We start from the raw sequence: 27,456 nt of genomic DNA on the forward strand, positions 1-27,456 counted from the left end.
TTAATAGTTGCCCTAGTCTTAATATGGATCTATTAAACTGTGTCTACAGACATTAAAAGTTGGTAGGCAATATGCATTTAGAAATTTAACCTTTGCCTTTATAGTTTCCATTGTCTTGGATGGAAGATTTCAAAGTATTCTTCAATGATCTTCTGGACTTCTTTGGGATCTGTTGTAACAGTTCCCTGTTTGTCTTTCATTGCATTAATTTGGCCATTTTTTCCTCTTTCTTTTGGTTTGTCTACAGATTTGTAAACCTTGTTAATATTTTTAAAGAACAAACTCTGCATAATGCTGTTTGTTATTTCTGTCTCTCATCCACTAATTTCTCCCATGTCGATGTTTATTTTTTTCTATATACTGTGTTTCTAAGTTTTCTAGAGCCTTAATGTTTAACATTAGATTATCTTTTAGAGCTCTCTGATTTTTAAGAAATATAAACGTTTAGAGGTACAAACTTTCCTTTTAAGTTACCTTTCTATATCCTAGAGCTTCTGGTAGGCTATATTCTCATTTCCACTTAATCTAGGAATTAAAAAACATCTGTTTTTTATTCTCCTTTATGGCATATTGGTTATTTAAAATTATATTGTTCAGTCTGCAGGTATTTATGTATTGTCTGAGATTGGCACTGCTAGTGCTTCTAGTTTTAATCTGCTGTAGTTTTGTAAGATGCAGGGAAGTATTTCAATTATTATATGTATCATAAGACTTGCTTTGTGAATTCTATTAGGAACAATTTTGGAGTGTATTCTTTGTGTCCCTAAGAAGAATGTTTATTTATTACTTGTGGCATGGAATATCTGATAGATATTTATTAAAGATTGTTGATATGGGGTACACTTATAAAATTTTATTTCCAAATTTTAATTTGAAGACATATCTAAATGTGAGAGTGAGGTTTTTGAAGGCTTCAGTTATTATATTAGGACACATGGCAGTTTATGCCTTTTAGTGTTCAAGTTTTTTTTTAAAATGGGCAACCTTGAGTTGGTACTTGCTTGTTTATAATAATTATATCATCTTGGTGAATTGTTCCTCTTACTAATGTGTGGCGGCCATCTTCATCTCTCTTGATTAATTTTGCTTTGCAGTTCACTTTATCAGACATGAGAATCAGATCAGCTTCTATTTGCCTGGTAGGTTGTTTTCCAACACTTAACTCTCATTTATTTTGGACATCCTACTTCATTTTGTGAGTTTCATGAATAAAAACATTAATTACATCCAGTCACTCTACATGTTTAATTCATATGTTAAGGCCATTTATGTTAAAGATTTTCATTAAACATTCACTGTTACTGGTTCAATGCACCAATCAATCCTAAAAAGAGAAGCTTCTTACAGTAGATGGAAATTAACACAGAGACCCACAACCAGACAGTGCAAAGACAATAAATGACCTGGGAACACTCAATCTTAAATGGAATATCTTTATCAAAGCCCTCTCCTCAAGGCTAGAGACTTATGCAGAAGAGAAGGCAGAAAGAATGGAAGGGACAGGGATGAAGCATTGTGTCTGAGCCAGAGCTCCTGAGAAGCATCCTTTAGCTGAGCTAGTAGGGAACAACAGGAGAGGGGAGAAAGCCTGCCTCATTCATTCTCTCTCTCTCTCTCTCTCTCTCTCTCTCTCTCTCTCTCTCTCAATTTTTATTGATTCTTTGTGAATTCTACATTATGCACCCCAATCCCACTCATCTCCCCTTCCCTTTCTATGTGCTTTCTACTTTTGCAACCTCCCTTTATCCAAAGAAAGGGTAGAATGATAATAATATCTTGTCATGGAAGCTGCCGTGTGTCATAGGGTATAACACAGTATACCAACTTGTCCACACATCCTTACTTGCAAATGTTCATTGCAATGAGTCATTGATCTGTTTTGAGGACTCTGGCTTCTGCTACACTATCTATACTGGATCCTCATGAGGATTCCTCTAGGATAATTTGTTGTTGCCCTGTGTCATGGAGATCATGCCGCTTTGGTTCTGTAGGTCTGGTCCTTTCATGTACTCCAGCAGATTATAGATGGGATGGATGTTGGGGTGTGCCAAATCAAAATCCTGGATATAGGTCTGGGACAGTCAATTCTGCTGTGCCCAAGCCACCAGGGTGAGCTCTCCAGCACTGGTTTGGCTACTTCATCCAATGCTACAGTTGGCAAGGGCAGAGGCAGTTCTCCTGCTCTCAATTACTTAGGGCAGGCTCACCTGTACCTTTGCCACCATGATCAGCTCTTCTGTGCTGCCGAGGTGAAGTACAGGGCCAGCTCTCCTGAGATCACACCCTTGGGTCCAGGTCCCTCACTCCTCCACCTCCAGGTCCAGCTGTACTGTACTGTTAGGGTGAGGTGCAAGGTCTTCTCCCTCAAGTGCTGAGGCTGGTGAAGGGCAGGACCAACTCTTCCACTCTCTTGACCTGAAGGCTACTTGCCTCAGGAAATAATGAGCAAGGAGATAAGGGCATTTCTCCTTAGCCCAAGACACCCCCATCAGACTAGAGGTGGTTCAGCTCTCCCTCACATCCTTGGGGTTAGCTTATCAGTTCCCCAGGTGTCAGGATTAGCATTATTATGCTACCCAGGCAAGGGGTGGGGCCAGCTCAATATAGTGTCTGAGGTAGCAGTCCAGACCAGGGACATCTCATGGCCTTTCCTGGTAACCTGGGCCTGGAACATAAAACAGAGCCCAGCTGCCATAGAACCATAGACTCAGATATGGCCCCCAGCAGCAGCATGAGCTTGGATGTTCCTGTGGCCTCATGTGGCAGTGCAGGCCTCTCAGATCAGCATGATCCCCCACTCCCTCACCCTGTACCTCCCTCTCCCCCACCAAGCAGTATGGCCCTCAGATATCCATGTAGTCTCCATTGGCATCCCAGACCATAAATATCCCTTTGGGTTTTGGTGGTAACTTGGGCCACAGACATCAACACGGACATGGTTGTAGCAGGACCACAGCCCCAGACATGGCCCTTGGTAGCAGCCCTGGGCCAGGACTTCATCGTGTTCTTATCAAATCTCCAACTTTCTCCACTGTGTACAAACCCTCCATTTTGCTTTCTTTTCCTTCTCTTCACCATGTACTCTATCTTTCCTATTGCTCCACCACACATTCATCTAACATAACAGTGCCTGCAGCAGGTACTTGGGTGCCTTTACTCTTTTATGGGTCTTTATAATGAATCTTTAATTTTTTTAAAAATAAGGATGAGGTAAAAATTTTTCTCCATGTTCACAAATCATGCAATTGGATTTCCCACACTTGAGGAAATCTCAGGGCTCAGCACATCCTCATTGCTAAGCCCTGCCCTGAGAAAATCACCTTCGTGATCTGGAACTTGGTATGTAGACCAGGCTGGCCTTGATCTCACAGAGGGAGCCTGCCTTGCTCTGTAGGAGCTGGGACTACAGGTGTGAGCCCGTATATCCAGTTTGAGTTTAATCAATTCTGTAATTATTTTGTGAAGAACAGTGTTACAATGCTTTCTACTTTTTATGCCAATAAAAGCTATTATGTTTAAGCTGTGTTATAATTATTATAATTTCTGCTCTTTAGTTTTCTTATGAAAATGTCCTTTCCTGATCTCTGAAGGCTACTGCACCTGAAAAGCAGGGTTTATGTGTTACAGGGGAGCAACAGGGAGTACCAGGAAGTGCGAATAGACTAAAAGGGGAAGCAGCTGGATTTTCTGAAGCACCATTGAGAACAACAGAGTTCAGGAGCAGACAGGAGACCTTGTATCTGTATATGGCCTTAAATGGAATTTCTGCATATAAGGTAGATAAGAAAGTCCCTTAATACACTTCTCAAAATTTACATGTTAAGACCTAACCTTCATGAAGTATATTAAGAGTGTAGGAAGAGGTTGTGCTTATGAATAGAATCAGTGCCCATTTATAAAGGAGGCTCAAGGAACTTTTTTTTTTTTGCTGATTTTGTCTCATGAGTTTAGGGGGAAGAAGGTAGCATCTATAGAGCAAAGAGTGGACCCTAGCAGGCATCTAGTCTACTGACACCTTGATCCTGTAGCCCAATTCTCTAGATCCGTAAGTGGTAAATTTCTGTTGTTTTTAAATTTTTCAATGTCAGGTGTTTTTATATAAAAGTTAAAACAAATCAAGACACTAAATGGCAAGTTTTGGAGGGAATGTCTGTTTCTCAGGTTCCCTCTTTGCGTGCCATGGCTATGGCTATGATAGAAATTCAATTGTTGTATAATTAGTCCATGAATTATTGAGAACTGACTAGTATGAGGTAATAGGAAGGGTGCCCTCCAGGTCAGGAAATGTATTTAATATTGGAAGGTGGCTATTCAGGTAAAATTAAATCATGAAGTTGTCATTTTCAGGACCTGAATCAACTCAAAGCAGTTTCTGACTATTTAAAACAAGGTTCAAGAAAAGGATGAACAGAGAGATCCCTATCAGCATGGATCTGGCAGGGTGCTGGCACTGAAGGGATGCTGTTGCTACAGGATGCTGGTTTTGACAGCAGGCTGGAACTGATACAGCACTGGAGCTGACAGATGCAGGTGCTGGCACTGATAATATGCCTTTATGGGCAAACAGGTAGTGAACAAACCCAGTCATCACAACTGTATTTCTCCAAAACAATCTTATCCTTCATCTTTCTCTGCTTCCTTCCTTTCCTCCATCCTATTTGCATCCTTCTTCTTTTGACATATATATATATGTCAAAACTCAGTAGTTTAGCATACATTTTTGGAACCTATTTTTAATAAGGATTTAACCTTTCCTCTAGCCCCACCATCCAGCAAAGATAGTGGAAGAGAAAAGTTATTAGGATAAAAGGGAAGTGGATCTGTTCAGCAATATTTCTTTGGGGGTGAACTTGATCTTCTTTGACTGCAGTTCAGTCCTGTAGCAAACAGCAAACACGACTTAGCAGCTGCAGAACAGTCCTCTATGCAGGCAGACTCCAGGCACTAACTAGCTGCTACACTTCAGTCTTTACAGCAAACAGACACCAGGCAGGTGTAGTTCAATCTTGAAGAAACTTCCATGCTCACTAACTAGCCTGAGGCGAGGCCGCAGACATGACAAGCTGCCTCAGGAATCTCATGAGTTCTTGGGCAAATTATCACAAATTGAGCTCAACAACGCTATGTTAAATGTGTGTCTTTAGAGAAGAATAGCAAGGCAGAGCAAACCAAACCAAAGCTCAATGATTGTCTTCCACTGTATGTGGGCTTATATTTATACTCCTTCATCCTTGGTCCTTTCACATGTTTGCTATATCAAAACATCCTTTCCTGTGTATCTGCTTCAGGAAAACAGTCTTTGATGTGTTTGTGTTAGCAAGACATCCTTTAACCTGTGTGCCCCAGCAAACCATCATTTGACCTAACTTACTTTCCAAAGAAACAAAAGTTTCCATATTATAGTAGAGTGGTAATTAAATGATAAACACAAATCCTAAGTGCTGTTCTGGAGATTTGCACAGCATGTTGTTGGTGCATTTGTGAATGTGTGTGTGCTAATTTTCTTGTATGTGGTAAGAGTGGAATGTTCATATTAGCTTGGAGAGGATCAGGGAAACTTCCAGAAGAGGTGACCAAGAGCTAGGGGTCCAAAGAAGTAGGATGATGTGTCTGGGATAGGTTTTAGGTGTCTGAAACACAGGAAACAATTGTAAAGGTCTTTAGGCAGAAGCAACTTGTAGTGTGAGCAAAACACTATGGAATGTGGCATGCTGGGAGGTAGCAAGGGATATGTTTGGATGGGCTATTAGGGCCAGTTCATGAAGACTCGTGTATGGAGTTAGAATCCTGAGAAGGAAGTGCAGATCTTAAAGAATACTATATAAGGTGATGCCATAGTTAGGATTACATTAAAAACACACTATTTTTTTCCTGTAAAAATAGATAGATTGGTAGATTTTGAAATGTAAGGACAACTGTCAAGCCCATGGCCTGACTTTAATTCATAGATCATAATAATAATTGGGGTATTGGGTAAAGGGGTTCCTTCTGCATTCATAGTCAGAATCCAGAATAAACCATTTCTAGTAACAGATGAGTTCTGTATTAATAGAGACAGGTGCACACAAGGTGCACTGATCATCTCTCAGATCTGCATGATTTTACGCTTCTGTTTTTAAACTTCTCTGGCTCTAGGTTATGCTATTGTAGGAGTTGACATTGTCTTTTGAGCTTTACCATTATACACCCAACTCTCAGGCTAAAAGCACATTCATTATAGAGGTATTCAAAGGAGTACTATATATGTGGAGGGATCCAGAAAACAACCTACATGGCCATTAGTGAGTGAGTACATGAATAGCAACTTAGAGACACAGTTCAGTATCATTCAGACACAGTGAATGTGCTATAGTGATGGCAGCTATATAGGTGATCATAAATGTACATAAATGACATATATAAAAAGTGAAACATAATAACACTAAAAATATATACTTTAAAGTATTATACATAATACATATCATGTAATATAGTATATATTATTATTATTGTGTGTGCATGATGAAGAAGGCATGTGCTGTGGCACAGGTATGGAGCTCAGAAGGCAACTTTGTGGAATCAGTTCTCTCCTTCAACCTTTACGTGGGTCTCAGGAACTCGGGTGGTCTGGCTTGTGTGATAACTACCTTTATCTGCTAAGTCATCTTGCTGTCATTCATATATATATATATATATATATATATATATATATATATATATATAGAGAGAGAGAGAGAGAGAGAGAGAGAGAGAGAGGACACAAAGCAGAACAGAACCTAAGATGCTATTCTTGGGAGTAGGCAAGATAAAAGAGTTTATAAGGTTAGACTCAGTTTATTGTCACAGTCCTATGATTTGTTTGTGGCATGGTTTTGGGTGCGTGTTATATAATTCAGACTGGGTAAATAAGTCACAAACATGAGAAAACCATATATGGATGTATGGATGTAAGCATGGCAGAAATGAAACTATTTTAAAGAGACACTTGTGTCACTCAATCTTACTGTCATATCAGATTATTTAAAAATGGATCTCGATAATGCAAATTTCCCCAGGAATCCCATGCTGGGAAAATGAAAACACTGGAAGCCTGGATGTAGCCAGAGGGGAACTTGTTTCCTAGAAAAGAGATTTCCCAGTTTTCACCACCTATAAGAATGCTTCACAGAGAATCAGAACTGGAAGAGCTTGAAGGGGCTCGAGACCCCATATGTACAACAATGCCAAGCAACCAGAGCTTCCAGGGACTAAGCCACTACCTAAAGACTATACATGGACTGACCCTGGACTCTGACCTCATAGATAGCAATGAATATCCTAGTAAGAGCACCAGTGGAAGGGGAAGCCCTGGGTCCTGCTAAGACTGAACCCCCAGTGAACTAGATTGTTGGGGGGAGGGCGGCAATGGGGGGAGGATGGGGAGGGGAACACCGATAAGAAAGGGGAGGGGGGAGGGGGATGTTTGCCCAGAAACCGGGAAAGGGAATAACACTCGAAATGTATATAAGAAATACTCAAGTTAATAAAAAAAAATGCTTCACAGAATGAAACTGAAGCCCAGACAATGATGGGTCAATGGCTTAGATGTCCACATCGCTGGCCCTCTATTTAAACTTTAGTCTCATTTCAAAACAGAAGATGAACTGGAGGGCATTGCTACCATCTCTTTCCTCTTCCCATTGTGGCCACATTGAACAAACCTCCCTTTCTACTTCTTTACTATTAACTTGGCCATTTTAATTGGCTTGGAGATGGATGGTCTGGACCAGTGACTGCACTGGGGCACAGACTGTAACCTCAAGTTGAGTAATATGGATCATTGTTGAGAGACTGTCATGAACATGAACATGATTCCTCTTATCCTATCCAGTGTTGCAAAGAGTGATCAAAGCAGAAGGAAAAGAATGAGAAAGAAAGCAAGCAAGCAGACAAAGGTGGCACAGAGGCACTGAGGCGAATAGGCTAGGAACTCTGGAGGACAGAGGGCTGAAAGCTACTGGAAGAGAGAAGCATACTGTGGCTCAGAGACAGAGTCAGCCACCTGCTTAGGCAGTGGATAGCACAGGGTTATTTGTTGGTGGTGCTGTCTGTAAATCTTATGTGCAAAGTGTTTGGGAAGAAACAGAGCCGGATTCCATACTATACATCTATAATCATATATGACTATACACTATACTCACAGTTTTATGATGTCTGAGCCAAATGTTTGAACCAAGAAATAGCAGGAGGGCTTCAAGAACAGCTTTTCTAAGAAAAATGAAAAGGTAAATAGAATAAATTTTATCTATTATCATAGCTTAGAACATGAGTCAGTGTTTATAAAGAACTAAGATTAAATGATTAGTACTGAGTATTAGGTTTGAGGGTTTGGTAATTTTACACTTGATCTTAGCCAAAAGGCTGAAAAGCAATGATTTGGTAATTTTAAAGTTACCACAGCTATTAAAGTATCACTTCTGGATTTGGGCAATGGACCAGAGGCTCTGCATTCTGACTCACGTCCATCTGTAGCTTCAGATCCAGGGGATCAGATACCCACTTCTGGACTTTTCATGCATCAGGCACATAAGTGGTACACAGACATGCACATAGGTAAAATATTCAGACCTATAAGAAGTAACCCTTTTCATAGGATATTTGTGTGAATACTATTTTTCTCCAGATGTTTGAAGATAATTAGTTTCTTATAAAATTGTAGATTTCATTTTTTACAGAGAGGAATATAAAAATGTTGGCTAAGATCTCTTTTGTTGAGTGACAAACATATTGAGAAAGAATAAGGGAAACTACTTTGATTTGAAGCTTTTACAATAGCCTCAAAAAATGAAATATCTTAAGATAATGTCAGCATTTCAAGTGGATGAATACCAAACTTATATAATAAAAACTTTTATACACTAAAGGAAGAAATTAAAAAATACACCAGAAGATGGAAAGATCTCCCTTGCTTGGGATTGGTAGGAGTAACATTGTGAAAATGGCCGTCCACCCAAAACAGTCTTCAAATTCAAGACAATTCCCACAAGAAATTCCAACATAATTCTTCACAAAAATTGAAAAACAAAAATCTCATGTGGAAACAAACAAACAAAAAAAAGACAAACGGTAAGTAAAACAATCCTGAATAACAAAATTCCAAGTTATACTAAAGAGCTGTAGTAATAAAAAGGCATGGTATTTGCATAAAAACAGACACATTGATCAATGCAATTGAATTAATGTCCAAGATGTAATTCCACACAGCATGGATAACTGATTTTTCATAAGTTGAAGAAAATCATGTTGGAGAAAAGATGGCATTCTGAACAAGTGATGCTGATAAAAATGTACCCATGTATAAAAATGCAAATAGATACATATCTATCACTGTACATCAAAATCAATCTCAAATGGACCATGGACCTTAACATAAAACCAGGCTCTGAACCTGATAGAAGAGAAAGTAGGGAATACACTTGGACTCATTGTCACAAGAAAGAACTTTCTGAACAGGACATGGATTGCACAGGTATTAAATCTAATAAGTGAGACCTCATGATGCTAAAGAGTTTCTGTACAGCAAAGGAACACCATCATCAGAGCAAAATGGCAGCCTACAGAATGGGAAACATCTTTATTAATTACTCATCTGGTAAATGATTAATATCTAGAAAATACAAAGAACTAAAACCCTGAATATCAAGAAAACAATCCAATTTTAAAAGAGGTATAGAACTAAACAGAGTACTCAAAAATTGAAACATGAATGACTGAGATACACAAAATATTCAATATCCTTAGCCATCAAGAAATTATATATCACTCAAGAAACAACTCACAGGCCATATGAAGCTCATGAAGAAGAAAGACCAAAATGAGGATGCTTCAGTCCTTCTTGAAAGGGAAGAAAATACTCACAGGAGGAAATACAGGGACAAAGAGTAGAGCAGGGACTGAAGAAAAGATCATCCAGAGACTCCCGTACCTGGGGATCCATCCCATATGCAGCCACTAAACCCAGTTACTATTGCTTATGTCAAGAAGTGCTTGCAGACAGGAGCCTGATATGGATGTCTCCTGAGAGACTCTGCCAGAGCCTTACTCATACAGATGAGGATTCTTGCAGCTAACTATTGGACTGAACATGGGGACTCCAGTGGAGGATTTAAAGAAAGAACTGAAAGAGCTGAAGGGGTTTGCAACCCCATAGGAAGAACAACAATATCAACCAACCAGACCCCCTAGAGCTCTCAGGGACTAAACCACCAACCAAAGAGTACACATGGAGGGACCAATGGCTCCAGGTACATATAGCAGAGGATAGCATTGTCTGGCATCAATAGGTGGAGAAGCCCTTGGTCCTGTGAAGCCTCATTTTCCAACTATAGGGGAATACCAGAGTTTTGAGGTGGAAGTGGATGGGTGGGAGTGAAAGCATCTTCATAGAAGCTGGGGGAGAGGGGGAGGGCCTGGGAGAGAGGGGAAGGGGGTAACATTTGAAATTTAAATACATAAAATATCCAATAAGCTCTCTCTCTCTCTCTCTCTCTCTCTCTCTCTCTCTCTCTCACACACACACACACACACACACAAGATACATATATATTAAAACTACTTGATATTTCTTCTTTTCTCAGTCAGAATGGCCAAGATCAACAGACTAAATAACAGCATATGATGCTGAGGATGTAAGGAAAGAGCAATATTTATTCATTGCTGGTGGGAGTGTGAATGGGTGTATCCATTATGGAAATCAGTGAGAAGGTTATTTAAAAAGCTGAAAATTGAAGTACCACAAGAACCAGCTATAACATTCTTAGGCAGTACACCTAAATGACTTGCTACAGATGCTTTCTCGTTCATGTTCATTGCTGTTCTATTCCTAACAGCTAGAAGTTTGAAATACCCTAGATATCCATCAACTTTATTCAGTTATAAAGAAAATTGAAATTATGAAATTTTCAGATACGTGGATACATCTAGAAACAATTATCCTGAGTGATGTGATCTAAAACCCCCAAAGAAAACTCAAAGAGTAGATGTTTTATTTCATATGTGGATGTCAGTTTTAAATTTTAGAGATAAGTGTTTCAATTTCAAAAACCACAGAGGTTAGGTAAGGGACCAAGAAGGAGGAGGAATCTTCCAAGGAAGGAGTAATAAAGTATAGTGTCATAAATAGATACAGGGGAAACTAGATAGGCAGACTACATAGCAAGGGGATGGGAGGGCATGATAGAGGAGGAAATGGAGGGAGCCACTAACACTAACACAGTTTTTTTTTTACGTGGTATGGAAACCTACACTGTAGAAGCCTCCTAAAATATAAACATATTTAAAAGAAAGTAAGTGAAGTCAGCATATAATGTGAAAGACAATGCCCCAACTAGATAGCATATGCCACCAAGTAAAATTTCCAGTGCCAGGGTTATATTTTGTGGAATTGTTGGCCAAAGGGGTCTCATAGAGTCTCATCCAAATATCACAGGTTATTTCCAAGATGATAGTAAGACCCTATTAGTGTAGACACAATTTACTTATGTTATCAAACATGGAGAAATTGAGCCGCTCCACAACTAGAAGCTTGACCCCTAAATGGGAGCAGGAAAAGGTGAAAATAGTAAACAATTTCTCTTAGCTAACCATTTTGTGTCCTACAACAGTGACCTGTCTCAACATATAATGGCGTCGCATAGTGGCACAAATGTTATGGGAGTAATCACACACTTTTTTCATTGAATTTAAAGTGCATTGCATAAGATGAAACCCATATATGACACTACTAAAGTGGCCAAGAACCCAACACTACTTAGAACATGAGCCTAGAGCCAAACCAATATTACTATTCTTCTGCTAAATGAACAAAGAAACGAAGTGACTTCTAGTGACATATTGGTATACACACAGAGTAGAGCATCACCCAATGCTTATCAGAGAAGTTTCTTGTAATACATGGTAATTAATACACAGACTCACAGCTTGATGATATGCAGAGAGTGAGAGTCCTTGGAAAACCCCACCCTAAATGGGATGTCTTTATTACACTCCTGCCCTTAAGGCTCCGTGAAGAGGCGAAAAGATTGTATGAACCAGAGCTGGGTGACTCTAAGGAAACAATGTCTTCCAGGAACAACAGGACTGATACACATATAAATTCCCAGAGACTGTGATAGCACACAAGACCCTTACAGGTTCAAAACAGACAAAATCACAGCAAGGAGAAGAAGAAGTAGAAACAAAGTCCCAACTCTAACTTACAAGCTTTGTTGGCAATTAATATCTTCTAGCAAAGGGAATATCAGTTTTCTCCATTGGGGTTTCACTGGGAAGTTTGACTCTTGGAAAGATATTGTACCCAGAAGTAGTTTGCCAATACAAATTCGACTTTACATTGTGTGCGTGTGTGTGCATGCGTGTGTGTGCATGCATGCATGCATGCATGCGTGTGTGTGTGTGCATGAGCACACACACCTTTTGTTTTCTTTTATTACTTTTAAAATCATATTTATTTCCTTTTTAAGCTTCTCTTAATTTTCTTTTATGAGGTTTCTGTTTTGTTGTAGTTGTTTTTTTTTTTTCTGTTTTTGTTGTTGTTGTTGTTTTTAGGATGATTTGAAATTGCCTGGGTATTAAGGTAGGAAGGATCTGGAAGGAGTAGGGGGAGAAGATATATGAAGATCAAAATTAACTGTATGAAAAAATGTGAATAATTGTTTTTAAAAAGTTATCTTTTGGAGTTAAAAAGAAACACAGCTTATATTCCTTTCTGTTGTTTACTTGGAGGAGGAGTTCAACTTCAACAATTAGTCTTTGCTACAGAGCAGAAGAAGACCCAGTCTCATAGGGGTTGCTACACTGCATCAATGTCTAAGAACACACACAACACATATTCATGTCTAGTAATAAGAATACTTTCTGTGCTGGCTGATTTTTTTTAACATGACACTTACAAGAGGAACCCTGAACTGAAAAAAATTATATGACAATAAAGAAAAAATTAGATGGAGTAAGGAGATATCATCAGAAATAGAGAAAAATGTCATATTGGTGTTGAGACTAAGTAAACATATAGCACATAAAGCGACTTAAACATTAATCTAAAACTTCTCCAAAAAAAACCCTCTGAAATAATGATCAATCTCTACTAGTAAAGTCTCACTCACCACATCTGTTCTAAAAATGGAAGGATACAGAATATTTCTTAACTTCTGTGAGACTATTATCAAAATATATCCCTTCAAGAATATAGCCCCACATCTCTTGTAAATATAACCCCAAAGATATTCAACAGAAATGATACAAATCAAATACAACAATGTAGAAAAAGTTGTACATTGGCCAAGTGAGATTTGTTCCAAAAATGCAAGGTGTGACATTTGAAATAAGCTATCATATCACACTACAGCAATAAAGGACAGAGCTCACATTATCATCAATAGATGAAGAAGATATATGACAGAACACTAGACACATGCTTGATAACGCCCACTCCCTGCAAAAGAACACAATGAGTAAAGGGAAAGTCTTCAATTTGATAAAGGCTATTCACAAAACTACTAACATGATATTTAATGACAAGAGCCAGAACCCTTTCCCCATAAGCATTACAGTGGAAATACTAGCCACAATAACTTGTTAACCAAAAGAAATGCAAGGCACCCAGATTAGAAAGGACAAACGAGCTATTACACAGATGATTTTATTATGTAGGTAGCAAACCCTAAGGAACCCATTAATAAAAGTTGAGAACCAATAAGTGAATTTAATGACATTGCACAATAAAAAACCAATAATGCAAAACTAATTGCTTTTCTCTGAAGTAGAAATGAGCAAATAAGAATGAAATTAAGAAAATTATTTTGTTTATAATAACATCAAAAAGAATTAATACTTAGAAATAAATTTGACAAAATAAAAAATAAATTTGAGAAAAGAAAAAACAAGGAAGCAAACTAACAAAAACAAAAACAGTTTGGTGTGTATTGCACACCAGTAATTCCAGACCTTGGAAGCCCGTGACAGTAAGAATGTCATAATTTTAAGGTCAATCTATGCTACACAGTGAGTTCCAGGCTACCCTGGCTATTGTATGAGACACTTTCTTAAAAACATGCAAATATATTCTTTGAAATGATTTTATCCAAAGAAGTTAAAGATGACCAAAATAAACAGATACACATACCATGTTGATGGATCAGTGAGTTCATGGTTAATTGTATTAAGATGGCAATGTTCTTTATTCTGAACTACTAGTTCAATTTTACTCCAAAACAATTGTAACTTCTCTACATAAACTGATCAACTGATCCTAACTATACGTGACACAGAATAGATTTGCTTTAAATCTTGAAAAGAAAAACAAAGTTAGAAGTCTCATGCTTCACAATTAGCAACCTACAAAACTATAGTCAACAAGACAGTGTGGTATTAAAGTGGGAGACATGTAGACCAATGAAATAGAATGAAGGGGCTAGAAATCTTGAGTCTATAGTTAAGACTTAAATGTGCCAAGACAATTTTGATGGGAGAATTTGAAAAAACTCACAGCTATAAGCAGAAGAATGAATGCAGTTACTCATTGTGGTGGTTTAAATGATATGTCCCCCACAGGCTTGATCATCTGAATATTTGATCTTCTGTTAGTGGCATTATTTGGGTAGATTAGAAAGTAAATTATGTCCCCCACAGGCCTGATCATCTGAATATTTGATCTCCTGTTAGTGGCATTATTTGGGTAGATTAGAAAGTAAAGCTGTAGTGATTTGAATAAGAATGGTACCCACAGAATGATGTGTTTAATGTTTGGTCTGTAGGAAATGGCACTATTAGGAAGTATGGACTTGTTGGAATAGGTGGGGCTTTGTTGGAGGAAGTATGTCACTGTGGGGGCAGGCTTTGAAGTCTCAGAAGTTCAAGCCAGTTTACTTCCTGTTTCTTGTTAACCTAGATATAGAACTAAATGTAGAACTCTCAACTTCTTCTTTAGCACAATGCCTGCATGAATACTGCCATGATGATAATGGGCTAAATATTTGAAACTATAAGCAAGCCACAATTAGATGTTTTCCTCTATAAGAGTTGCCATGGCCCTAATGTTTCAGAGTAATGTAACCCTAAGACAATAGTTTTGCTGAAGGGGGTACACCACTCAATGTGGACTTCAGGGTTTTCAAAGCCATGCACTACTCACAATTCACTGTCCTTTCTACCTGGCTGTGGCTTAAGATGTGAGCTCTCAACTTACAGCTCCAGGATCATGTCTGCCTACTTGCTGCCACACTTTGCTGCCATTATGGTATTAGACTCTGAGCCCTCATGAACTTAAGTCCAAATAAACCAGTCTATCTTTAAGTTGCTTTGGTTATGGTGCTTTTTTATATACAGCAATAGAAAAGTAACTAACACATCCTCCTCATACTAGTACACAAACAAAATTATCCCAATGGACCAAAAACCTATGCGTAAGAGCTAAAATGATAAAACTCTTCACAGAAAACATGGGTATAAATCTTTGTGTCTTTTGTTTTAGACAGGATTTCCTCAAAGATAACATCAAGAGAACAAGAAATATCAAATAGACAGCTGACAGATAAAACTCATGGAAATCAATTGATATACACCAGGCTCCTACATCAAACTTCATTAGACCAAAATCAACATGGAGCTGAGTACAATATCTGAACCTAAGTTATGCATAGGATGCACTATGGCCAATTATCCAATAAATTGTTTCTTCACCTTGCTTCTTTCCCTAATGATTTTTCTTTTTTTCGGAGCTGAGGATCAAACCCAGGGCCTTGCGCTTGCTAGGTAAGCGCTCTACCACTAAGCTAAATCCCCAACCCCACCTTGCTTCTTTCCACTCTCAGTAAAGGCTGGTAGATGAGTACCTCTGAACTAGCTTTAGTTCTGAATGCCGATTCATGAATTGTTACTTATTCTGTTTTACTTTATTCTTTTTTGTAGATAATTGCCCAAGGAAACTATTAATTTAACAGGTATGAAGTATTTTCCTCTTTATAGATGTTTTTATAACTTTTCTTCAGTCAGTGGGATCCACAGCACAGCAGAACTTCGTGACCCAAGGAATACCCACCCCGTAACCAGGAACAGCTTCTTGAGACTGTTTGCTGCCTCAAGGGATCATGAGTAAGTTCTCTCTGGAATTCTGAGACTTTATGAATTCATGCTTTGAGCTAATCTGTTTGAACAATTTTTTAAAAATTCAAAGTGTGTTTGAAAGTGATTCTCCAATAATAAATAAAGAAATAAATCTTTCTTTGTGCATTGAACCCATATTGAAGGTTTATCAATGCCGTAAAAGAGCACATGACCTTGAAGTATATATGGCATCTAACCAGTTCAGACAGAAGTTGAGTTGGGTTTAAAAGAACAAGAATAACATTTGAAATTCAGACAGCATATAGAGGAGGGAGACAATCATGGGATCTTTTGGACTGAAGGAGTCTACAACTCTCTGTCTTAGGTAAACAGAACACTGAAGTTCATCTTGATGTAAGGAGTCTAGAAATAATTTTTCAACTCAAAGACTGCAAATGGGAAACTTATCTTGGAATCAAGGTTGCTGCTGTGGGGCTATTTTAATCCAAATGAAGTTGTTTATTCTCTAGGTACATCATAAGAGAGTCAGAGACTCCCCAAAGGACTTGCCTTGGTTAGGGTTTTTGTTGCTGTGAAGAGACACCATGATCAGGGCAACTTTTACAAAGAAAAAAACATTTAATTGGGTCTGTCCTATACTTTCAGAGGTTATCATCATGGTGGGAAGCATGGCAATATACAGGCAGACAAGACGCTGGAAAGCTTAGAGTTCTACATCTTGGTCTACAAGCAGAAGGAAACTGTGTGTCACTTTGGGCATAGCTTGAGCATATTAAGACCTCAAAACCTAACCGTACAGTGACATACTTACTCTAATAAGGTCACACCTATTCCAACAAGGCCACACTTCCTAATAGTGTCACTCTCTATGGGACAAACAAATACGTGAGTCTATGGGGGCCAGACCTATTCAAACCTCCACAGGACTCTTCAGAGATTTCATTCCCTAGGCAATGATCAGCTAATTTAATTAGCACTAGAGCTTTGATTAATTGCTTCTCATAGAAATTCTTTGACAGCACAACCTTTCTCAATTCTCATCTATCTGCCAAACTACATACTTCTTCGTTGCCTTCAGAGGTTTTGCCCTGCCCTCCAGATTCCTGTTTCCAAGAGTTACAAAAGAAATGTCCACTTGTAATGTTATTTCCCTCTCTGTACCTGGAAGAAGGGAAGAGTCTGTCCTTGAAAGCTTCTTCAATGACCCAGGGTCTATGTGAGAAGCCTCTTCTACCAAGAACCAGCCTCAGCTTGGAAAGATTCCTGAGGAAGGGATGTTTGGGATCGGTGAAAGAATGATTTGAAAATCTCGGTACAAGCTGATAGCCTGTGTTCCGCTTGAGATGACTCTCCAGATAGATTTCTGTTCTAGACAGCTCTGCCTGAGGCAGCTCTCTGCCCGAGGCAGCTCTCTGCTTGACTGCCCTCTGCCCTAGACAGTACTCCAAGCAGTTCCCTTTGGATAGCTCAGCTCTTACAGACCAAAGCCCAGTCTTTTAGTTACATATTAATTCAATTGTCAGTCCCATTGCTTTTGTTTATTCATGAACCAGCATTTTATGACCCTAGCCCCTTGATTCTTAGAAAAGACGGCAAGTACATTTTTTTCTAGTCCAGGTCCTTTATTCCTTTTTTGTATATTAGGCCATAAATTTGTATGGAACGGACTCATTTGTGTTAGTCCACACAAACTGTGCTTCTCTGGGTGGTGCAGAATGATGCTTCAACTGGACCCTCTTGGCCTTTTCTTTGGTTTCCCTTTTCTTCTGATCATTCTCCTTCACCTGCTTCAGAAAGCTGTCTCTGTTCTTCAAGGGCTTGATGTGCTCAATACACACATTGATCCTCTTGGTCAGAATCTTTCTCTTAACTTGCTTGTTTACAATGATGCCCATGGCATGCTGGGTGACATTGTAGACTCTTCGTTTTTCTGTGGTACCACTAAGGGGCTTAATATCTACAGTATAACCCTTCCTGTAGATTCACATGTATATGATGAGAGTACCAACTCCATGTTTCTTAAAAAGCCTAGAGAACATACAGTGAGTACTCCTCCCGCTTCCCATTGTGTTAGTCATTTTGGTGAGTTTCTGGAAGATGGCTGCTGCAGCTGACATATTTGAAAAAACAAAAAACATTGCAGATGAACTCAGAAATCTGCCTGCCTTTGTATGCACAGACAATAAACTCTGAGATCTGGCTCCAAGATCACTATTTCCGTCACACCAGGATCAAAATTTGTTCTGTCCTACTCTGACCTGGAACTCAGAAATCTGTCTGTCTTTTATCTTTCTGACAAGCTGGCTCATTAGTGCAGCTGCCTTCATTCTTTTGGCCAGAGAGACTCACATATAATTCATATTGCATCCTTATATTTTGCACAGGTGAGAAATTATATAGTTTTTGACTTGTGCTTTCAGAGTTCCTTCCCACAGCCTTAAGGGTTGTCCCAAAATTCATAGCACTAAGGAATGTAAATACATCCTCACCTCCCAGACTCATGTTTCTAATTATCACAGTCATTAAGCTTAACAGGAAGAGCATTCCTTGAAGGAAAGACATGAAAATATGCACATTACTATACAAACAAGCCTCATGCCAATAGCAATCATCAGCACTCATGAAGATCCACATCCATCTGGCTCTGCTCCAGGGGTAGAGTGGTGTCAGGAAGCTCCTTAGACGCCATGCGGGACTCGCACTCTTCTCTGACTGTTCGTCATAGTAGCAAAGCATTCCTACTCAGCTCTTCAATGTCTTGGCAGGGGATGGTTTTAGTACTGAAACCTAACAGGTAACTAGCTAATAGCAGTTTAGGGCAGTAATCAATGATAGGTTATGTCTTTGCTGGTAAAATAAGCAAGTTCAAGCCAGATTAGATCATATTAAAGGCAGGTTTGTTGAGAAGCTGCTCTCAGGCAAGTTCACTAGCCCCAAGGCTTAAAGCAAGGAGAGTTGCCATGGGGAAGGAGGGTTAGGGAAAGAAACAAAGGGTACACTTGCAGAGAGAGAAGAGAAGGAGAAGGAGACGAAGAAGGAGAAGGAGAAGGAGAAGGAGAAGGAGAAGGAGGAGAAGGACAAGGAGGAGAAGGAAGTCAAATGTCTGGATTATTTAGGGAGAAGCCTTTGGAGGAGGGACATCCAACCTCTGGGATAGAAAGTTCAGGGCTGGGGACAGGGTATGCCAGGTGGGGACTGAGGGATTCTGGGAGGACCTGGATACCAGGTTTGCTTTGATATGTAAAATAAAGCACCATAGTCCCTTGTCCTGGGGTCCAAAACCAAACATTCCTAAAGGTCCAGAAAATGGCAAGAGTTCCTTGACTCTACTCTCTTGTTGAAGTGAGTAAAATACATCAGAAAGCTTTAAAAATACTCAGAATAAATGGTTTTGTAGGAATATGAATGGATTCAAAGGTTGATTGATAGTAATATTTGTCTGGGAAAGATGAAGTTCTCTAATCCTTGTTGTTGCTAATACTATGATAAGTGTTATTTATAGAGGTTTGGTAACACCCAAGACTTTCTAGGATCTACATTTAGCCACATTAGAACATTTGTACAGTTGGAACCTAATAAACGGACACACTGTTTTGCTGTATTTGGAGGATAGCTTCGTTTAATAAACAGTTCACCCAAGATTAAGAAGAAGTAAGTTAGCTGGCTATAAATGGCATGGAAGTTTCTAGATAAACGTTTAATGTAATTTAATAATGAAGATAAATAGTATAATTAAAAATATGAAAAGCATCTAAATAGATGTTTTCTTAAAGATACACAAATATGCTTGTTTTTAATCTAAACTCAAGTGAGATACAGTTCATATCTACCATGTGTTACAATATAAATTGAAAATATGTGTTGAAAGTGAATCAAAGTGAAAAAGTATTATACAGTAGTGGAGTGTAAAATGATGCAGACGCTTTAGTGACTAACCACATAGTTCCATAAATTATTTAGCATAAAGTTAGAAAAGCTTTGATAGGATCCAGAAATTCTACTCTTACATGGAAACCAGAATACATGTTCAAACATTGGAGTGACCTAACAGGCAGATAACCAAAACATTGATGTCTATACACTGGAATACTACTCAGCTCTAAAAAGTAACGAAGCTCTGATGCATGTCACATGAATGTAATTCTAAAATCATATTTAAAATTATGCGAAGTGACAGAAATCACTTGATCACAAATGAGCAAACATTATGTGGTTCAATTTATATAAAATATCTATAACAGATAGATATAAAAGACAGGAAGTAAACGAGTGGATTTTAGATGTTGGGGAGGATGGGTGTTAGAGCATGATAGCTAAGGGGTGTGTATAGTTTATGGTGGTTTGAATGAGAATGGTCCCATAGGCTTATAAATGGGAATGCTTATTCACCAGGGGACTAATTGTTTGAGAAGGATTAGAAGGATAAGGAAGTGTGGTCATGCTGGAGTGGGTGTGGCTTTGTTGCAGGAAGTGAGGGTGAGCTTGATAAATCCAGTTTGTCTCGGGACTAAATCTCTGAAACTGTAAGCAAGTCCCCAAATAAACATTATCTTTTAGAAGTGTTGCCTACAACACTGGTGTAGTGAAAATGTTCTGAAATCATGGTGATGGATTATAAGTCTGAACATATAGAAAACCACTGTTATTACAGGTTTAATCAATGAATTGTAATACATGTGAATTTTATCTCAACATAATAGTCAATATCCACTGTCCTTTTCCATACTGTTTGTTTTGGGGGTTACCACTGTGGAGAGGGTCTAGATGTTCTGATGTCACTGAACTCAAGAAACGTGAATTCTACCACCAGCTCTCTGACCTCAGAGTTGGTAAAGTGCCCCCCCCTTACAGACTTTGCCTTCTTTGTCTGACAATGTGACCAGGCCAATCATGGTGGGACACACTTTTAATCCTATTGCTCAGGGGCTAGAAGTAGATGGGTCTCTATGAACTTGAGCCCAGTCTGGTCTCCACAGCTAATTCCAAAACACCCAGAGAGAAACCCTGTCTCACAAAAAAACAAAAGAAATAAATGAAAGTGTGGCCATGGTGTTTGGTGGTGTTTACTGTAGCATCATATGGTTTAAAGAATGTTTTGAAGAGAAGTTCATAATTAAATGAGGAGGGAGGCAGCCTGGAAATGTTTAAAGTAATGCTAATGTTGAAGTAGCTTAGCCTGGAGCAAAGCAATTTTAAAAATGACATTAGTGTGTTCTTTGATTAACTTGCATTACTGGCTAAGAGGCAGAGACAATCCATCTCCCTTTGGTTTGATGAGAAGCGGTAGGCGTGTGTTTCTGTGATTGTGTTCCTCCACTCAAAGCGAATAGCTGCAGGGTTCTCATTTGGAGCAGGCCCCTCTGCAATCTCTTTCTTCAACTGGATTCTGTGATTCTGCTAACTCAGGAGGCCCCTGGAGCAGTACTACATGTGGGAAAAAAGAGGATGTTCCCAGAGCTAAATTAGAAGCTCAGCGTGGGAGAATGAGGAGCAGAAACATGTAAAACCTCTGGGCAAGAGATAGATTTACCAAGGAAACTACAATTAGATGGTACCAATTGTCACTGCAACCCAAGTGGTGACTGCCATAGGAATTTTGATAGGAATTAATTGTGGTTCTAATGTGTCCCTGAAGTTCCTGTGTCAAGAAGTTTGTCCTCATGCCATGGTGTTGGTCTCTGGGGCCTAATGAGACGTTCTTGCCCCTGTGAATAGATTAATGCCATGTAACGGGGTGGCACAGCAGGGAGCATAACACTTGGCTCATCCCCTTGGATTCTGGACTTCCACAACTCTGAGACAAATATATGTCTGTCCATTCTAGCCTGTATTAGTATCACCAGATAGTGGAGGATACTTTAGGCAAATGCTATCAGGTGGGTATACGTGTGCATGTATAGATGTGTGTGTGTGTGTGTGTGTGTGTGTGTGTGTGTGTGTGTGTGTGTGTGTTGATGGGACACAAGCCCAGGGCCTTGTGCATACTAGGCACATTTTTGTATTATTGAGCTACATTCCTAACTCTGAAGATAAGATCTGCATCAGAACCTTTACTATTGGATCATGTTTGTGAGCTAGCAGATAGGAAAATATTTCTACAGATCTAGAGAATGAGCACATCAATAATAGAAAAAACACATGGTCATTTCAAAGTCAAAGGGGGGCTTTCAAAGGATCACTGTGCAGTCCTTATGCACTAGAAACACATGTGTATTTGCAAATGAAACCTCTTCTATCAGTCACGCTCACATTGGCCGTCACTGCCTTGCTCAGTAACAGTCCAGCAGAAGTTAAAGACTTCCTTTCTTAAAGGCCTTCCTAAAGATTCTGAAGGCCAATATTATTTGTAGTGTACATTTCAATATGCTAAGGACATTTTGTCTGATACCTTCACGATCTCAGGCAGAGCAGATACTGTTAATCACTGTTAGTGAGTACCTTGAAGCACACAGACAGAGGCCAATTAGTCCCACTGTGGCTGCATATTCCAGGATGCATGTGCTGCTTTGCTCCTTTTAAGATTATATGAGTTCTTTCCTATCATATTTGATGGAGATAGAAGGGAAGTGAAGTTCTTGTATGATACTCAAAATGTGAAGTTCTATTGACTGCTGGTCACAGAGATTCCATTAATTAATTCCCCATGTATGATTCTCAGATCATTCTAAAGAGAAACATGTTAGGTGTCAAACCTGGGACAAATGGCTGAGGTGCATCTTTAACATATCAAAGTGAACATGGCTGCCAGATTCTTCCTGTATCCCTCAGCCCCTCAGTGCCCTCCCAAATGGCATACCTCAATCCCTAATCCTAGCTCTTCATCAGGGGGTTGGTCTGGTCTTCCCTGTATAGTCTAATCATTCTGGTCACCTGCCGTCTTGTGCCTTTGGACCTCAAGGCAGTTCCCCTGCTCTCTCCCTTTCCTGATTCCCCACATGGCACAGCTCAGTGTGGTCATGTCCACTCTGGATTCTTCCAGATGTTCCTGCCTCTGGCTGTGCCCTCTCACAGGTCTATGATAAACCTTCTCATCCATCAACCTAGGAACTGTCATGTTCCTTTCCTGTTTTATTTCTTTTTCTTTTTTTCATTCATCTAGTTCTGAAACTCACTACCAATCATGCCTTTTTCATTTTTTAATTGTTTTTCTTTTTCTTTTCATTCAAATCATAGGTAAAAACTCATGTGGAAGCGAAGGTCAGAAAGATGTTGCACAATTTAAAAACACTGGTCCTCTCAGGCATCGAAAGTGCTATGTGATCAATGCAGAGATTATTCTCCAGAGCATGGCTCTTGTGTTATGACCATTAAGGCTGGGATTCTGTGTTAGTTTAGCTTTAGAGGCAAAAAGAATACTTAGAAATCAATTTTTAAATGAATGTGTGTTTTATGTGCATGATATCATCTGTTTCTTCTGCATTTGCTATATCACGCAGAAGCCAATACTAGACCCAAGGAGACACTATAGGCTGGGCCTATTACATTTTCTAGGAGAAATATTTAGCTAGGAGACAGTCTCTTCATTATTCTGTATAATTCACGTAGTTATTCTATGCAGGTTTTGCATAGTCACTAAATCAGAATAAAATGTACAGCCTTCCTTTAAGTTTATCAAGTGGTGCAGCTGTTTAAGCTGAACAGGAGCACCTGGTTTCCATCCAAAAGTCCACCATTTTCTGATAAGATCAAATGACTCCCAAAGCCTTTTTTATTCACTGGAGTTTCTCCTGTTGAGTAGGAAACACAACCGTCCAAACCCCATAGTCTGCTTTTCTTCCTCCTGTGATAGGTAGGCTTTCTGTTCATTAGGCTTTCACTCTCTTACCTTTGGACAAGAGCTTTTCCTAGAAAAATCAAACTCAAGGTGTAAATGGTTCTATGTTACATGGAGACCTGTTACATGGAAACAGTCAAGTGGCCAGACAGGGTTAGTGATGTCTGTGACTCTACCAATTCCTCCTTCAGAAAACAGTAGCAGTGTTTTTCTCTTTAACCCAGAGATGTGAAATGTGTCACTCTAATCAACACATGGTGGTATATACTTTGTGGAGAGACATTTTTGCCCAGATCTCTGTTTGGGAGCAGGAGGTTAAGATAGGGTAGCCTCATCTATTCATTTCTGTCTCTTTTCTGCAACACAATAGAATAGGAAGGAGTCAACACCTACACAGATAGACCGGAACTTGCTTACTTGCTTTTTAGAGTTGTTATTGTTGATGTGTATAGTGGTGTGTGTGTGTGTGTGTGTGTGTGTGTGTGTGTGTGTGTGTTTGTACGTGTTCATGTAGGTACATGAGGTGAGGGTGCACATGTGGCTTCTAGGGGTTCAACTAGATTGTGAGGCTTGTGCTGAAAGCACTTTTACCCACTGAACCATCTCACTGGCTTCCACTTGCTTTTTATTTTGTAGCAGTATTTTAACATAGTGCACAAGGTGCGTTAGAACTAACTCATGGCTTCTACAACCTCAACCGTCCAAATAACAGACAGCTCAGATATATGCTAAAATGCCTAGTACAGCTGTTCTTTTTTTCTAACAATTTTTAGGTGCTAGTTCTCTCCATAATATCAGAGCTTCCCAGGGTGATGCCAACAGCTGAATCATCTGTATTTGGCTGTGACATGTAATGTACCACCACACTGGAAACCAAGCCTCCAGTACAAGACACACTCAAACCATCCCCAAACTATAGAAGCAAGACTTTGGGTAGAGTCTGAATCTCCAAAAATAGTAGTATAAATCAAAGACATGGCTATATAAACAATTGAGGCATTGTCTTAAAGAATATCGATCTTAAAAACATAATGCTGAATGAAAACAGGATGTTGCAAAGTGATGCCTAATTATTGATGTAAAATTAAAAGCTTCAAGGGAAAATACTGAAAAGGTAATGAGGGAAGCAGTGGAGCTTCAGAATCTCTCTGAGCCCTGTGGCACCCCAGCACACCACCACCCCCTCCTACCCCTGACACACACACACACACACACACACACCGAGGGAGGGAAGGAGGGGGAAGGAGAGTGGGGGAGAATAGAGAGAGAGAGAGACAGAGACAGAGACAGAGACAGAGACAGAGACAGAGAGAGACAGAGAGAGATTAGCTAGCAGTTAACACAGTAAACAGTTAAAATTAGGAACTTCCATGAATGTATATAAAGATGACCTATCTGTATATGCTCCCAAGGAGAGACCAATGGTGTTAGGTGCTTAGTGATCCAACCAGAAGATGACAACTGAGCTCAGGAGAAATGTAGCCACAGCAGTTAAGGTTAGGATAAGGGAGTTAGAGAAATATGATACCCATAAACTATGGGAACTGGACTTCCAGATCCCTTCTGAGCAGGGCCCACAATCAGTGGCTTAGCTGCTTAAAAATAGTGTTGAAGCATCAATGTGAGGGGAGCTCCTTGGTCCTGTGAAGGCTCAAGACCCCATATAAGCAGGGGAGAGAGTGCAATAGGGGGTTTGCAGAAGGGAAACCAGGAAAGAAGATAACATTTGAAATGTAAACAAATAAAATATCCAATATTAAAAAAAACAAGAAAAAAATAGTGTTAAAAGAAGCTCCTGGTGAAAGCGGCCAGGGGAAAGATGCACAGTTTGAGCAATAAGCAACAGAGATGGTGCTCCGAGCATTCAGGAACACTATGCCACCTCTATCTAAGAGCTTTTGAAGACTAATTTCACAAAAAATTAAGCAACAGAAATGTATCTAGGTCAACTCCCATACAAAGCTATTATAAGAAAAAAAAGAGTAACAGTCCTACAGATAGTAAAGGCATGCCAGAAATCATGCCAAAGAAGAGATTAAAACTCTCATTTAAAATGAGAGAAGTCATTAATAAAATGATATAAGACATGAAAAAAGGGAAGAAATCCAAGTTAGGAAGCCTCTAACAAGGAATAAAAGAAATCAGGAAGGAATAGAAATTATAAAAGAAATGAAGTTTAAACTAGAATGAACACAGAACAAATAGAATATACATTGTCTTCGGAGAAATAAAGATGAAGGAGGAAGAGATTTAAGATATGACATCAAAGTGGGTGTTACAGTGCAGTGAGAACACGTCACTAGTGTGCATGCTATCCTGGGTGTTTACTCAACACACACCCCCATGCACAGAGATGGGAAGGAATTCAAGAGGGAGGTAAAGTATCAGGCAATGAAAAAGTAATACAGATAAAAGGAAATCCCTGAAGAAACCCAAACCAAAGAAATTGAAAACATAAAAAGCCTTTCTTTCAATTAGGAAACCCATATAGTTGAAACTACTACATGCCCAAGAACTTGAGCACTCAGCTCTCTGCTCCTCCCCGTTCTAGAGACAGCTACATCTTCTTGAGCAGTGTCAGCCTTGTCCTGTAGATAAGATAGTGAAGGTTGGTGTGAACGGATTTGGCCATATTGGGTACCTGGTTACTAGGGCTGCCTTCTCTGGGTCAAGCAAAGTGGTGACTGTTGCCATCAATGACCCCTTCATTGACCTCAACGACATGGTCTACATGTTCCAGTATGGTTCTACCCATGACAAGTCCAAGTTAAGGCTGAGAATGAGAAGTTTGTCATCAACAAGAAACCCACCATCATCTTCCAAGAGCAAGATCCCACTAACATCAAATGGGGTAATGCTGGTGCTGAGTATGTCATGAAGTCTACTGGCATCTTCCTCACTATGGAGAAGGCTGGGGCTCACTTGAAGAGTGGGGTCAAAAGGGTCATCATCTCCACCCCTTCGGCCGATGCCACCATGTTTGTGATGGGTGTGAACCATGAGAAATATAACGACTCACTCAAGATCGTCAGCAATGCAGCCTGCACTACCAACTGCTTAGCCACCCCTGGCCAAGGTCATCCATGACAACTTTGGCATCATGGAAGAGCTCATGACCACAGTCCATGCCATCCCTGCCACTCAGAAGATTGTGGATGACCCCTCTGAAAAGCTGTGGTGTGATGGTCATGGGGAAACCCAGAACAACATCCTTGCATCCACTGGTGCTGCCAAGGCTGTGGGCAAGGTCATCCCAGAGTTGAACAGGAAGCTCTTTGGCATGGCCTTCTGTGTTCCTACCCCCAAAGTATTCATTATGGATCTGACATGCTGCCTGGAGAAACCTGCCAAGTATGATGACATCAAGGAGGTGGTGAAGCAGGCATCTGAGGGCCCACTAAAGGGTATCCTGGACTACACTGAACACCAGGTTGTTTCTTGTGACTTCAATGGCAATTCCCACTTTTCTACCCTTGATTCTGGGGCTGGCATTGCTCTCAATGGCAACTTTGTAAAACTCATTTCCTGGCATGACAATGAATATGGCTACAGCAATAGGGTGGTAGACCTCATAGCCTACATGGCCTCCAAAAAGTAAGAAA

General features: G+C 39.6%; 1 protein-coding gene and 1 pseudogene across 15 annotated transcripts in view; one reads left to right on the top strand and one right to left on the bottom strand.

The window, feature by feature from the left end:
• Positions 1-27,456, bottom strand: part of Aoah (acyloxyacyl hydrolase) — a 241,350-nt gene that overhangs the window by 180,028 nt on the left and 33,866 nt on the right. For 13 of the 15 annotated variants that reach the window (XR_005495324.2, XR_005495320.2, XR_005495322.2 and 10 more), the window contains one exon: positions 8,160-8,226. The exons of the other annotated variants lie outside the window; for them this stretch is intronic. Coding sequence is in view for 6 of the 13 variants with exons in the window: in NM_001191940.2 (NP_001178869.1) it covers positions 8,160-8,226 (67 nt within the window). In the remaining 7 variants the exon portion in view is untranslated. The remainder of the gene's footprint in view (positions 1-8,159; positions 8,227-27,456) is intronic. 15 annotated transcript variants of the gene reach the window in all.
• LOC108348471 (glyceraldehyde-3-phosphate dehydrogenase pseudogene) lies at positions 18,768-27,452 on the top strand (annotated as a pseudogene).

This window comes from Rattus norvegicus, chromosome 17 (genome assembly GCF_036323735.1).
Source record: "Rattus norvegicus strain BN/NHsdMcwi chromosome 17, GRCr8, whole genome shotgun sequence".
In the NCBI taxonomy this organism is placed as follows: domain Eukaryota; kingdom Metazoa; phylum Chordata; class Mammalia; order Rodentia; family Muridae; genus Rattus; species Rattus norvegicus.